We start from the raw sequence: 13,469 nt of genomic DNA on the forward strand, positions 1-13,469 counted from the left end.
AGCTAAAAAATTAATACCTGTAATATCTTGGTTATCCATCATGGAGGAGATCAGTGGCTCAATGACCAATAGAAAAAGAAGGGCGGGAGGAAGCGGACAGACCTGTCAACTCTCCTGTGGCAGTGCATATAATTGAGATAGGTGGCTGCTGACCCAGACCTTCACTGCTGGATTGGAATAAAATGCCATGGTCATAAGTGTAAACTCCTCCCCGCAGGCTAACACTTCAATAACTTATATGCCAAATTAGTTTTTGGCTGCAGTGTAGCACAGAGTGCCAGTAGTTTCTTGAAATTATTTACATATTTCCCAAAAATCATTACCATATATTTTTATGTATTGAGTGTTATCATATTGTCAGAATTGGACTTTTGTAATTAGTATAACGCTCTTTGTCCAGTAGTGCAACGTCATCAGCGTACTGAAGGAGTTGAATACAATGGTCCTGAATTCTGGGTGGGAATGATCTTGTTTAGCCTAATGCTTCTTCAATGTCGACTGTATAAAGATTGAAAAGGGCTGGAGCAAGGACGCATTTCTGTTTTAGGTCTTTGTTTGTATGTATCCTCTTTGAGACCCCATGATCTTTGGCCTATTTAAATTTTTACCAGATATCAGAATAGAGCGCTATATTTGCCCTTAATTGAGCAGTCGGAATTCACCGTGCTAGTAACCTTTTCCATTGAATGTGCCTGTCAACTTTGTTGAAAACAGCTGAGTAAACGATAAAGCAGGCAAAAAGAGGGCCACTTTTCTGTGTGATTGCCTGCTGTGTCAGGAATAATTCACGGGCCCTGGAGCTTGGGTAGGATTACAGCAAGTTGCTGATCGGAACCTACAAACGGAGTAACGTCGTGCTTCGGCCACCCCCGTCGGCCTTTGATGTTTTTACTAGGGGTCTACCGATTTCCCAGTTAATGGCAACTAGGGTCTCTGCTGCCCCTGGTAATTCACATTTTTAATTGAATACCAGGCTGTAGTGCACGCATCCACTTCACTTTACCACGGTCCTTAAGAAGTGTCAATTGACCCGTTAGGGGCAAGCATAGGCACGAAAAATGTCGGCCTTAAACTCTTAGACTGCCCGTTAGGAACATTAATATTCCCACAGGGGCCCACTTTTGTTTTTACTTAGGCTAGAGCTACCTTTTCATTAAAATTGACTGTAGATGACTGCTCTATACCTATTTTACCATATCTCACTGTGCATTACCCAGCCCCCACACCCGCACGCACCTTCCTCTTCAGAAGATCCCCGACAAAGAGCCCCGGTTTCGGGAGCCCGTGAGGCATTGCAGCGCCGGCCTAACGAGGGGCACCCGCCCTATGATTAAGCATGACACCTTTAGGGGTGTGTGAGGGCATTACGAAGAAAGACCTGTCTTTCCCCTTCACCCCTTTTCCTCCCCAAAACACCCCCCCCCCTTTCACATAGGAACTGCATACCCTCTTTAAACATCAGGAATGAATGTCTGACATAATATCGACAGACAGAATATCGAAATACAAAAATATCGGAGCAAAAATATCGACATCAAAAATATCGGAATCCTATCTTCATAAAGGTAAGTACAAAAATATCGAAAAAATAATATCGTAGTACAAAAATATCGGAATCAAGAATATCGTTTTTTTAAATGCATTAATAATAATGTAAAAATAATTTTAAAAAACATATAATTTTACAAATATTAAATAAAAATATTAAAACAAAATTAAAACTAATACATATACATTTAAAATAAATAAAACACTTAATAATTTAATGTAATTTTTTTTAATGTTATTTATTAGATTTAATTTAATATTTTTTTGTTTTTACCCTGTACGCCTGTACCCCAAAAACCCAAAATTGACCCTGAACCCTAAAAATATCCCTGTACCCCAAAAACCCAAAACTGACCCTGAACCCTAAAAATACCCCTTTATCCAAAAACTGAAAACTGACCCTTATCCCTAAAAATACCCCTTTACCCAAAAACTGAAAACTGACCCTGAACCCTAAAAATACCCCTTTACCCATGAACTGAAAACTGACCCTTATCCCTAAAAATACCCCTTTACCCAAAAACTGAAAACTGACCCTGAACCCTAAAAATACCCCTTTACCCAAAAACTGAAAACTGACCCTGAACCCTAAAAATACCCCTTTACCCATGAACTGAAAACTGACCCTGAACCCTAAAAATACCCCTTTACCCAAAAACTAAAAACTGACCCTGAACCCTAAAAATACCCCTTTACCCATGAACTGAAAACTGACCCTGAACCCTAAAAATACCCCTTTACCCAAAAACTGAAAACTGACCCAGAACCCTAAAAATACCCCTTTACCCAAAAACTGAAAACTGACCCTGAACCCTAAAAATACCCCTTTACCCAAAAACTAAAAACTGACCCTGAACCCTAAAAATACTCCTTTACCCAAAATTAATTAATATTATTTAATTACCAATTAATTATTAATTAACAATAACAATAAAGTAAATATATTAGCACATTAGCTCTAATTAATTTAATTTAATAATTAATATTATTTTTCCCAATTAATTAATAAAGAATAACAAAAAATTATATATAAAAAAATTACTATAATTAATGTAATTAAATAATTAATATTAATTAATTACCAACTAATTAATAATTATAAATATGTACACAATTATATTAATTAACGAACTAATTAATATAAATTAATTACCAATTAATTATTAATTAAAATATGTACAAACATATATTAATTAATTAATTATTATTAAATTACTTCCCACCCTATTCCCCTATAAACCCATAACCCACTACAGAACATATTTATCAATTAATCAATTATTTAAAATTAATTAAAAATTATTTCTCAATTAATTAATTCATAATTCCTACTAATTAATAATTAATTTAACATAATTAAATTACTTCCCACCCTATTCCCCTATAAACCCACAACCCGCTACAGTAGTAAAAGACAATATTTAATTAAATTACATAAAAATTAATAATAAAACATAATAAATACAATATAATATACACTAAATTTATTTAAAAATTGATATTAGTAACATCGAAGTTATTTATTTCGATATTATTGACATCGATATTTAAAACTTCGATATTACTGATATCATACTAATATCGATATTAAGACTGTCGATATTACTTACCTTCAATATTTTGTCCCATCGATATTTAAACTTCGATATTTTTGTATATCGATATTTAAAAATCGATATTTTGTCTGTGTACCATCAGGAATAATACAGCAACAATGTTATTTAGTGGGTTACATCCTGACCTGCACCCTGTTTGAAAAAATGTAATAATTTGTTTTTCCTCGATCTACACTTCTAGCTCTTTAAGTATGATTCTTGCATATGCCTTTTATATTCAATAGTGCCATGAGACTCGTACTCCAGGGCAAACAGGATCGTTCCTGAGATTCAGGACGCCACCGAAACCCGCCATCACACTTCTTGGGCCATCGCACAGGCCTTTGGAGAGTAATATGCTCAGCTGTACTCCACTCGCCCCCCCCTCCCCCTCTCACCCCGCGAGGCTGCTCTTGTGGACCTGCTGGAACGGGCTGCGGTCGAATTTCCCTGCCTAACTAAGGCAGAAGTAACAGATCTCGATCTCCCTTTTACTCCAGAAGAGATACAAGGAGCCATTTCCTCGCTGAATTCGAGGATGACGCCCTGGCCGGACAGTTTCCCTCAGTAGTATTATGCGGCCTACAGGGATTTATTGGTGCCCCAAATGGTTGAACTATTTCATCATGTTGCTGAAGTGGGCACCTTTCCTCAGAGACCGATGTAGCCACTATCGTTGTCATTCTGAAAACCCAACCACCATCTGCCTCCTATGCGGACTACCGTCCGATCTCTTTAATCAACACTGAAATGAAGATTTTTGCCACAGCCCTGGCCCACCGTCTCCACCCTCTCCTGCACAAGCTGGTCCATCCGGATCAGTGTGACTTTATGCCGGCTCGCGGCACCAGACATTGCATATCGTGCCTCCACCTTGCCTTGGCCCACTGTCACTATCTGGCACCATACCTAGCACATCTACTTATAGATTATGAAAAGGCCTTTGACACAGTGGACTGGAGGTATTTGGAGGACGTCCTCATGACAATGGGCTTTGGACCCCATTTCCGGCATTTTGTTTGCCCCTTTTATTCTACTCCCAAAGCCAGGGTCCTTACCAATGGCGCCATCCCAGACTCATTCCCAATCCGGAGAGGCACGCGCCAGGGGTGCCCTCTCTCACCCCTCTTGCTCGCCCCTGGCCTGCCTCATACGCAGTGATATCGGGATCCAAGGCTGGTCTTGGAACTCCCGCCATGAAGACAAGATCGTCCAATACGCGGATGACGTCCTGCTCTTCTTAGCAGATATGGAGAGTACTGGTCCCCGATGTTTGGAGGTGCTCTGGGCCTTCGAAGACGTCTTGGGCCTGCGGCTCAACCCGGCTAAATCTACCCTGATCCCGCTCCATCTTTCAAGGACTGGCAATCGACTATCCCCATTAGGAGAAAGCCTTTTAAGTACCTCAGGATTTGGGTGGCTCTGCTCCCGGAGCTGGAGTGGGCGCTCAATATTACCCCCTGGTCATGAAGGCCAAACATGATCTCAAATGCTGGCAAACACTACCACTTAACCCTCTTGGAAGAGGAGCACTTTTTAAAATGATGATCCTTCCTCGCTTTCTTTATAATATTCAGGATACCACCTTTCACTTTCCGGGGAGTTGGTTCCGAAAGTTCGATGGGATATCACAAAGTTTCTATGGGGGGGTGGGAGGCCACCTGGCTCGCTGCCGGATTCCGCCCTTTGACGGAGGTATGGGTATGACGAACCTCCACCTCTATTATCTGGCCACCAGACTCCTCGTCATCCATGACTGGTTTACAGGGGGGTGGTCTGATCTGGCCTATGGGATCGAACTTAGAGACATGCACTTTCCACGCATCCAAACTTGACTGTACCAGGCCCCATACCACAAGCGTTTCCACCAATCACTAGAGGGGTCCAGGTGGCCTGGTACTCGCCCCTTCGACACACGCAATGGGACAATCGTCTCACTCAGCACACACCTCTATGGCAGGGCAGGTGGTTGCAGGAGACGGTGACCCTCACAGGATTCCAGCAGTGGGACCATGTTGGGATTTCTCTCCATGGGGACGTGTGGGTGGGGGATCACATCAGGGCCTTCTCTGACCTGCAGCAGGGTTACACCCTTCACAACTCCCTATTCTTCAAGTACCTGCAGCTCCGCCATGCCCTTGCTGCCCATGTCCCAACAAAGCGATACCAAAGGGGATGATGGATGAACTGTTTGAGAAAATCAAACACTCACCCTCAGTCAACTGATCTGGGTTTAATCCATCTTGAACTATCGGGCTCTAACACGAACCTCAGGAGTACGTCCATCTTTCTCCTGAAACCTCCAAGATTCAAAAAGGAAAGATCGTACAACCGTGCATTCTCCGGACTTGCTCCAAGAATTTGGAACTTCTTACCAACAGAGATCAGATCAAATCCTTCCACTACTTCCTTTAAAAAACTGGTTAAAAGACTACTGATTAACGAATTGCATCAATGATACTAATGTTATATCTTCATTATGTTCTGTATAATTGCTTACTACAATGCTGTACAGCGCTCTGATACCCCTTTGGGTCTTGTACGCACTCTATAAAACTTTCAAAATAAAAGTAAATAAATAAATACATAAATAAATAAATAAATAAATATCTTTGCCCAGCAAAAAGGAACCCTTAAGGGATGCCCCTTTTCACCTATGATTTTTGCTTTGGCACTCAAGCAATTTGCCTCCTGAATTCATCAGGACCCCCTAAAAATAGGGAGTTAGGGCTGAGGGAGGCTGAGAAGAACATGTCTCCCTATATGTTGAGGACATCATGCTATACATCACTCATTCTATTGCCCAGAATTCTACAGGTCTTTGATCTCTTCGGAAGCTACTTGGGATTCCAAACCAAATGGTCCAAGTCCATGTCTCCCCTCCGAATGAACAGCACCCATGACCCACAAGAGTTCCTGTGTAGAAATATACTTCCACAATTAGACAGGCACCGTCGGGATGTAGCTCGCCTGTGGAACCTACCGCTGTCCTTAATGAACAGTGCTGCTCTCTACAAAATGATGTCTTTCCTGTGCTTCTTGTACATTCTTCAAAATATACCATTCCACATTCCACTGGAGCTTTTTAGGAAGATAGACCATGAAGTCTGATTACTCCTTTGAAATGCCCGCACCCCACACATTGCGTTGTGTAAACTAAAGAGGGGAGTGTATAATGGTGGACTGGTAGTCCCAGACATAGGGAAATACTATTGGGCGACACAAGTTTTAGTAGTTAATGACTGGGTATTCTTGGACAGGCAGGAACTGGAATATCGGGTTGATAGAGATGCAATGGGTCGTGGAAGGTGCAAGACGATTCTCTACCATAGGAAAAGAGAGCAGGGTTTGCCAACACACACCCAGATGGTGGTTAGGATATGGAAAGAAGCCCAAGGTTACTTGGGATGGAGTGGTAAACTCATCAACTTGACTCCTCATTGGCACAGCGACCTACTTCACAAAGTTGGGGGCCTGGCAGGTTTCTGAAAGTGGGAATTACACGGTATAAAACACCTTGGAGAGATTTGAAGGGGCCAGGCCTTGATACAGGTCAAGGTCCTCTTCCAGAAATGTGAGATCGCGAAGTCAGAGAACTACAGGTATCTCCAGTTATGACACGCTCTGCGGAGACATATCCTGGAAGGGGAGCAGCTGCCTGAGACGTCGCCTCTGGAAGATCATTTGCTCATGGAGCCTATACCTGAAAAAGTGTTATCTACAATCCATAGAAAACTGATTAATAATTTCCCTGATCTATTGGAGGCACTGAGAGAGGTATGAACTGAAGACCCAGGCCACGTAGATGACCAAGATTGGACAGAGGCCATCCAAATCCCAAGGGAAATAGCTGTTCGAACCTGGCTCAGAATAGTCCAACTTAAGGTTCTACACAGATCCTACTTCTGGAAGATCCTTTTGCACAGGATAGGTAGAGCGTACACATCATTATGCCTATGGGAAAGCAACCAAGAGGGCGCAATCTTTCATATCCTGTGGGAATGCCCGGTGATACAGAAATGTTGGCACAAAGTCACTGTGCACATGTCCTAAGTTCTGTCTTCAAATGTTCCCCCGGATGCAAAATGACAAAATGGCCCCTCCTGACAGTGTCAGAAGCAGAGACCTGGTTCAGGTACCAAATAATCTGGTTAGTGATGCTGGAAAGGGTTGCCAAGCACAATATAGCGAGGGCATGGGGTATTAGTACACCCGCAAGGATCGAAGATTGGGATGTTGGACTTTAATTGGTGCCAGACGGAGGTACAGGTAGTCTATCAGAGTCGGGCTGCCCCAAAAATGGGAAAAGGTATGGGAGGCCTGGTGTGACTTCAGGGGTAGAAACAGTGTTTACAACGCAGACAGAACTACCCAGTGCCATTACAATGCAGGCACTACAATAAACACATTGTTACCACGCGTTCCATTACAACGCAAGTCGTTACAACAACTTGCTTTAGGAAACGCATTGTTGGGTTTCAAATCCAACACCTACTGTTGCACAGACTGGAGTTGGAATAGTAAAATATACTATTCCAAATTTCAGAGCTTCCCTAAGGCAAGTTGTTGTAACCACTTGCTTTGTAATGGCACACGTGATATAGACGTGTTAAAGCATGTGTTAATACGTCATACATCCGTTTTGGTGTTATTGATAAGGGGTTATGCTGTTGGCGATAGAGGCATGGTAGCTCACACTTGTTGAGTTGACAGCAATTAACCCAGTACAGAGATCTGGGCCTAAATCCATCGTTTTTTTGCTCACCATGCCATTCCAGTTTGGACCCAGCCATATGCAAATCAGTCCTGACCCTGTGCCCTATGGGAACAGTCCAGATCGAACTGCCAGGCCTGGTCCGCCCTGGACTGGAAACAAGCATCCTAGTACCGGTTTCAGGCTTTCAGCAGGCAGGGTAGCTTGACTCCAGTGGCATGGAGAGCATGGGACTCACCTCTGAGCAAACCACTCCCACTGGGGGTGACAAATGCAAAAAGAGCAATTGATGGACAGAATGCAGAACAATGTCATACAAGCACCCCAGACAAATGATATCACATTGTTTTATAAATGCAAGGCTATCTGAGTTCTGTAACAATCTATGCAGACTTGCAACATTCCAGGAAATTATTGTGAGTGATTTGTAAGCCAAGGTCAGAGGTATCCTTTAAGGTAGATTGTTGCGGGTGGTTTAGATGGTGAGGATGTCTTCTAAGGATCAGGATGTTGGGATATTTTTCTCTTTTTCTTTCTTTTTCGCCAAAGCTAATACCCAAGTTCTCAAATTCAGCCTTGGCATTATACAGCATCTCCGCTATCTTGGTAGATCGCCATATGACATGTGTTTCCTCAGTGCCAAAGGTAATTATTTGTGGTACAGAATTCATTCTTATTATGACTTGTGTGGTTAATGCCATAGAGCCGGTATAACTGCTCGTAAGGGCAATATCTTTCTTTATATTCTGATGTGAAAATGAACATAGAAACCAGTATTACTTCACATTCGGGTTTTGTTCTGTGACTGTGATCTACTTTCGATTGATACAGCTGGTGTAACATTTCTGTGTTTGACCCATGGTTTGCTTGTTCTGTTTCAGTATTTTGTCCTTTGTTCACTTGTTGTGCTGCATGAATCTTAATTGTCACCTTTGGAATTGGAGGTTTTTGTGTGTTTATTGAAAGGCTGGTAGTACCAGTTCTATCGATAGTGGCTGCTGAGGCTTTTCTTGCCTCTGTAACTGACCCTTTCATGAGATCTTTCTTGTTTGTACCTTAACTGTGGACCTCGCCAAGACAACTTTCTTGGCCCTTGGCAACACAACAGTGTTTACTGATGGGAGAGACAGTGACAGTTGTGACAGCTGATGGCGGTGTATTAGTTATTTTTACGAGGGACTTTGTCCAATACCCTATCTGTTGTTCACAATTGCTTAAACCTGGCTGGATGGTTGCCCTTTGCTCTTTTAATGTTGTGGTGGGGGGGGGGGGGGGGGGGGGGGTTTCTAGTCCTATTGCCTGTGTACGAAAATTGGGTCGTTTTTCATCCTTCCTTGTAGTATTTTCCCTTAATTCTAAGCCCTGTCTGAAGATGGTTTTGCTTTTAAACTTAGTTTCTTTCTGTTTCTTTCTGATGAATTTGTGTTATCAAGTGACTAGAGTTTATCAGTTTCGAACCTTGGTTGCCTCTGAGATTGAATCAGGCTTGTGTTTTATAGTGTGTAAGTTTGCTTTTGAGCTGAGAAATGCAGTTGGCAATATATTTTAGTCGATCTACTTGTAATTGTAGCTTATGTGATTGGCAATTTAGCACCTTGATGGCCATTGCCAGTGAAAAGTTATTTCAGCTGTGTATACTAGTGTTGGTGTTTATCAAATTGTCTTCTACATTATGAGTTAGCAAGGGGTTGATTGTGAACAGGTCAACTAGTTGCTGAACGTCAGCTTAATTTAGGATGAGCTTTAATTGACAGATCTAAGCTGTCTTTACCATTATGATGTATCTGTGCGATGGTTTTGATGCATGGCCTGATCATAGAGTTGGGGAAAGGTAATGTTTTCATTCATAGGCACTGAACCTGATGTATTTCTCATTGGATTATTTGAAGGGTCATGATAGGAGTCCGAGAATCTGATAATAACCTGGGGGCTGGATTTGCCAGTATGTACTTCAAATGCTAGGACTGTTTTTGGTGAGCTCTGTGAAAGGAATGGGATCTTTCGTTATCATTTCATTTTGAGGTGAATATTTTTTGATGTAAGAAAATTGTACTGGAGTTTATAGTGGAGCTTCCAGTCTGAGTTGATTAATATCAATTTTCGGGCCTTCTATTCTTTGTGTGCATACAAAGATGGACTTTCTGCTTAGTCGTTGGCCCTTTTCTGAGTGCATGATGTGTAAGGCGATCGATGTTTATCAGTAGGCAATGAGCCATAAACGCCTCTAAATTAGAAATATTGTTTGTTTCAGTGGTTAATTGCTGTTCTCAGCATTTTCCCTCCTTTAATAATTTTACTTCTTTGTTTTTTTTAATGATTAAATGGCTCCTTTTGAAACCAGTCCGGTTCAATATGAAACTCTTATCCAAGTAAAAGAGAGAAGGAATTAAAAGATAAGCAACTTACCTCCTCCCTCTGGTATATGTGCTGCTGCCACTGCCACCCCCTTGGAGTGATGTTTGGCCACTTTGGTGTATATCGGTTTCAGTTATCACCTTTATCTTCTTCTTGCCTGTTGATCGGAGCAGCTACCCCTTATTCCAGCAGGCAGAAGGCACTTTCCTTGTTCCCCCAATCTGCCTCACGCTCTACCCCCTGACTTTCCAAGGTGGAAGGACTCAGTGGCATGAAAAATCCTTGGACCGGCTCTTGCGCACTGTGACTTCGAGAGCGCGGCTTTCAATTGTTGTGCTTTTATATATTGAGTGCAGAACCCGAACAATGACCATGTTGTATTGTTAATGTCTGTCCCTTAGCTTGTTTTGTCTTTCTTGCCCATTAGCAGAGGAACAGGAGAAAAGGCGAATTGCTCAACTTCTAGGTGGCTCTCAAAGGGATACTGGGGAAGGTACAGGTCCTACATTTATTGGTAAAGGGCCGTTCTCCTATGTGCTGCCTCCCTGCTGACTTCTAACTCTGCACTAAAAGCTTGCTGCCTGTACTCCAGGTCTGGCAGCTGCAAATGCTCATTGAGCCTGAGCAGGCCCCACCCCTGCGAGGGAGTAATGCCAGGAGGGTTTTGTCCATTTTCCATTCTCTCTTGTGCACTCCGTGGATTCCTTTGTTTTCGTTCAGCTACCAGACTGCTGGGTCACTGTTTCCTGGTTTCCTGGATCCGGGGACAAGGACAGAACATAGTGGGCAGTCAAGAGCATTGAGGAGAATCCAGTAGGATAGCCTCAAATAGTAAGCCTTCAAAGTGCTGTCTCTCCGGAAAGCATTCAGCTTGTGGAAAAACAAGCGCCTGTTGCGAGGCGAGCATATCAGATTTATCCCCTGCCTCCAGCCAGACTATGATCCTGTGAAGTGCTGGATCACTACGGATCGCTTTTCCACAGAATGCCACTTTAGGAATTCGAAATTTCTCATCCTGTAAGCCCAGCAGCTTCTAAGAAGAAAAAGAGGGAGCCGGTGCCATCTGTAAACAAGTCTGCTGAGTCAACTTTTAATTGTAGCAGAAGACCCAATGACCAAGCTGGTGGGGTTTATTCCCTTGTCTGTCACTTGTGCATTAGCCCTGTCAAACAACTGGTGGTGGGCATCCTTCTGTGGACCATGGCTCAAAAAGCAAACATGGTCTAAAAACTCCATAAGAAATTCTGTAATGTTTTTAGAAATGTTTGTTGAATGTGACTCCTCAAAATATTTTCTCAAGCTTTGCCCAGGCTAAAATGTTGGTCCTTCTGGAGTTTCAGTGGAAAAAGGGGAAATGGGAAAATGTGCATGTTACGTTACGTAGCGTCGCTTTGTATGTGTACTACACACTTCTGTCATTGGCATGCATTTATTTATAGTAAGTTTTAACAAATGGAAAAGAGTGAGATTGGCACGTAGTGAAGAGAGTTGGTAAGTATGCATTAATTATAGTTCTTTATGTGGAATGGGAAGACGGTTTTAAAGTAGGCTATGGACATTTTTCTTGGGAGATTTGAAGGATGAAAGGCAAATGGTCTACTGAACAACAGCTATATGAGAATAAAATGCAGTCGCCGACAACCTTTGCAGTCTTAAAAATGTAGAACTATCAGCCTGGACCTGTCAGCCGCCTTCGACACGGTCTGCCATCGCACTCTAAAGACACGCCTCCTAGAAGCCGGAATCCAAGAGAAGGCCCTTGACTGGACCACGTCCTTCCTGTCTGGCAGAACCCAGTGTGTCCGCCTCCCACCCTTCCGATCCGAAGCCACCGATATCATCTGCGGCGTCCCCCAGGGCTCATCTCTCAGCCCGACGCTGTTCAACGTCTACATGGCCCCCTCGCACAAGTGGCCTGCCATCACAACCTCAAAAGCATCTCCTACGCCGACGACACCCAGCTCACCCTCTCTCTCACCAAGGACCCACACACAGCCAAAATCAACCTCCACGAGGGAATGAAGGCCATCGCCGACTGGATGAGGAGCAGCCGTCTGAAGCTGAACTCGAACAAGACGGAGGTCCTCATCCTCGGACCCACCCCCTCATCCTGGGATGACTCCTGGTGGACAACCACACTGGGAACAGCACCAACACCCACTGACCATGCACGCAACCTCCCTCTCCATGTCTGAGCAGGTCAACGCCGTCTCCTCCTCCTCTGCATGCTCCACAGGATCTACAAGTGGATCTCGACCGAAACAAGAAGAACGGTGACACAGGCCCTCGTCAGCACAAGACTGTACTACGGCAATGCACTCTACGCAGGAATCCCAGCCAAACACCTACGACGACTACAACGCATCTAAAACGCCTCCGCCCAACTGATCGTCAACGTCCTCCGCCGCAGCCCCCACCTGAGAGACCTACACTGGCTCCCCGTCGACAAGAGGATTACCTTCAAGCTCCTCACCCATGCACACAAAGCACTCCACAACGCCGGACCAGCCTACCTGAACAGCAGACTCAGCTTCTACACCCCCACCCGCCAGCTGCGCTCCGCCAGCCTTGCCCTCAGCGCTGTACCCCGCATCCAACGAACGACCTCCGGCGGCAGATCCTTCTCCTACCTTGCCGCCAAGACCTGGAACACCCTCCCTACCCACATACAACAGACCCAAGACCTACTCACCTTCAGAAGACTCCTCAAGACCTCGCTCTTCGAGCAGTAGCAGCACGACCCCCTCCCCATAGCGCCTTGAGACCCTCACGGGTAAGTAGCGCGCTTTACAAGTACTCTGATTGATTGATTGATTGATTGATTGATTGATTGATTGGTTTTCCACCATTCTTTTAAAGTCCCAGAAGAGATCATTGCGATTATCATGGAGCCATTTTGTTTGTCAGAATTAGATAACAATTCATTTTTTCTGGATATCAATAATGATTAAGATCTTATTTCAATTTCTTTGGTCTAGATGAAGTCTTGCAGAGTATACAGGAGGCAGGCTTCTCCATCGCCATGCAGAAAGAAGTTATGCTCACGGAGCAACATGTCAAGGAGTTCTACAAAGAGCACATTGACAAGGATTATTTCCCTGCTCTTCTACAGCAGATGACCAGGTGAGTGAAAAGCTTTTCATCACAATTCTCCAGCCACATCTCACAGGGTTCTCCACGAGCTGGAACATATCTGTATACTTGTGTCTCAAAAACAAGTGATCCTCATCAAAGGTTGCATCTAAAGCATCTAAAAC

General features: G+C 43.5%; 1 protein-coding gene across 1 annotated transcript in view; it reads left to right on the forward strand.

The window, feature by feature from the left end:
• The window catches only part of NME9 (NME/NM23 family member 9), a 703,404-nt gene that overhangs the window by 373,910 nt on the left and 316,025 nt on the right, over nt 1-13,469 (forward strand). Inside the window, exon 13 of the mRNA XM_086955486.1 lies at nt 13,191-13,335. Coding sequence (XP_086811612.1) covers nt 13,191-13,335 — 145 coding nt within the window. The remainder of the gene's footprint in view (nt 1-13,190; nt 13,336-13,469) is intronic.

The sequence above is a fragment of the Lissotriton vulgaris genome, chromosome 2_1, assembly GCF_964263255.1.
Source record: "Lissotriton vulgaris chromosome 2_1, aLisVul1.2, whole genome shotgun sequence".
Lineage (NCBI taxonomy): Eukaryota > Metazoa > Chordata > Amphibia > Caudata > Salamandridae > Lissotriton > Lissotriton vulgaris.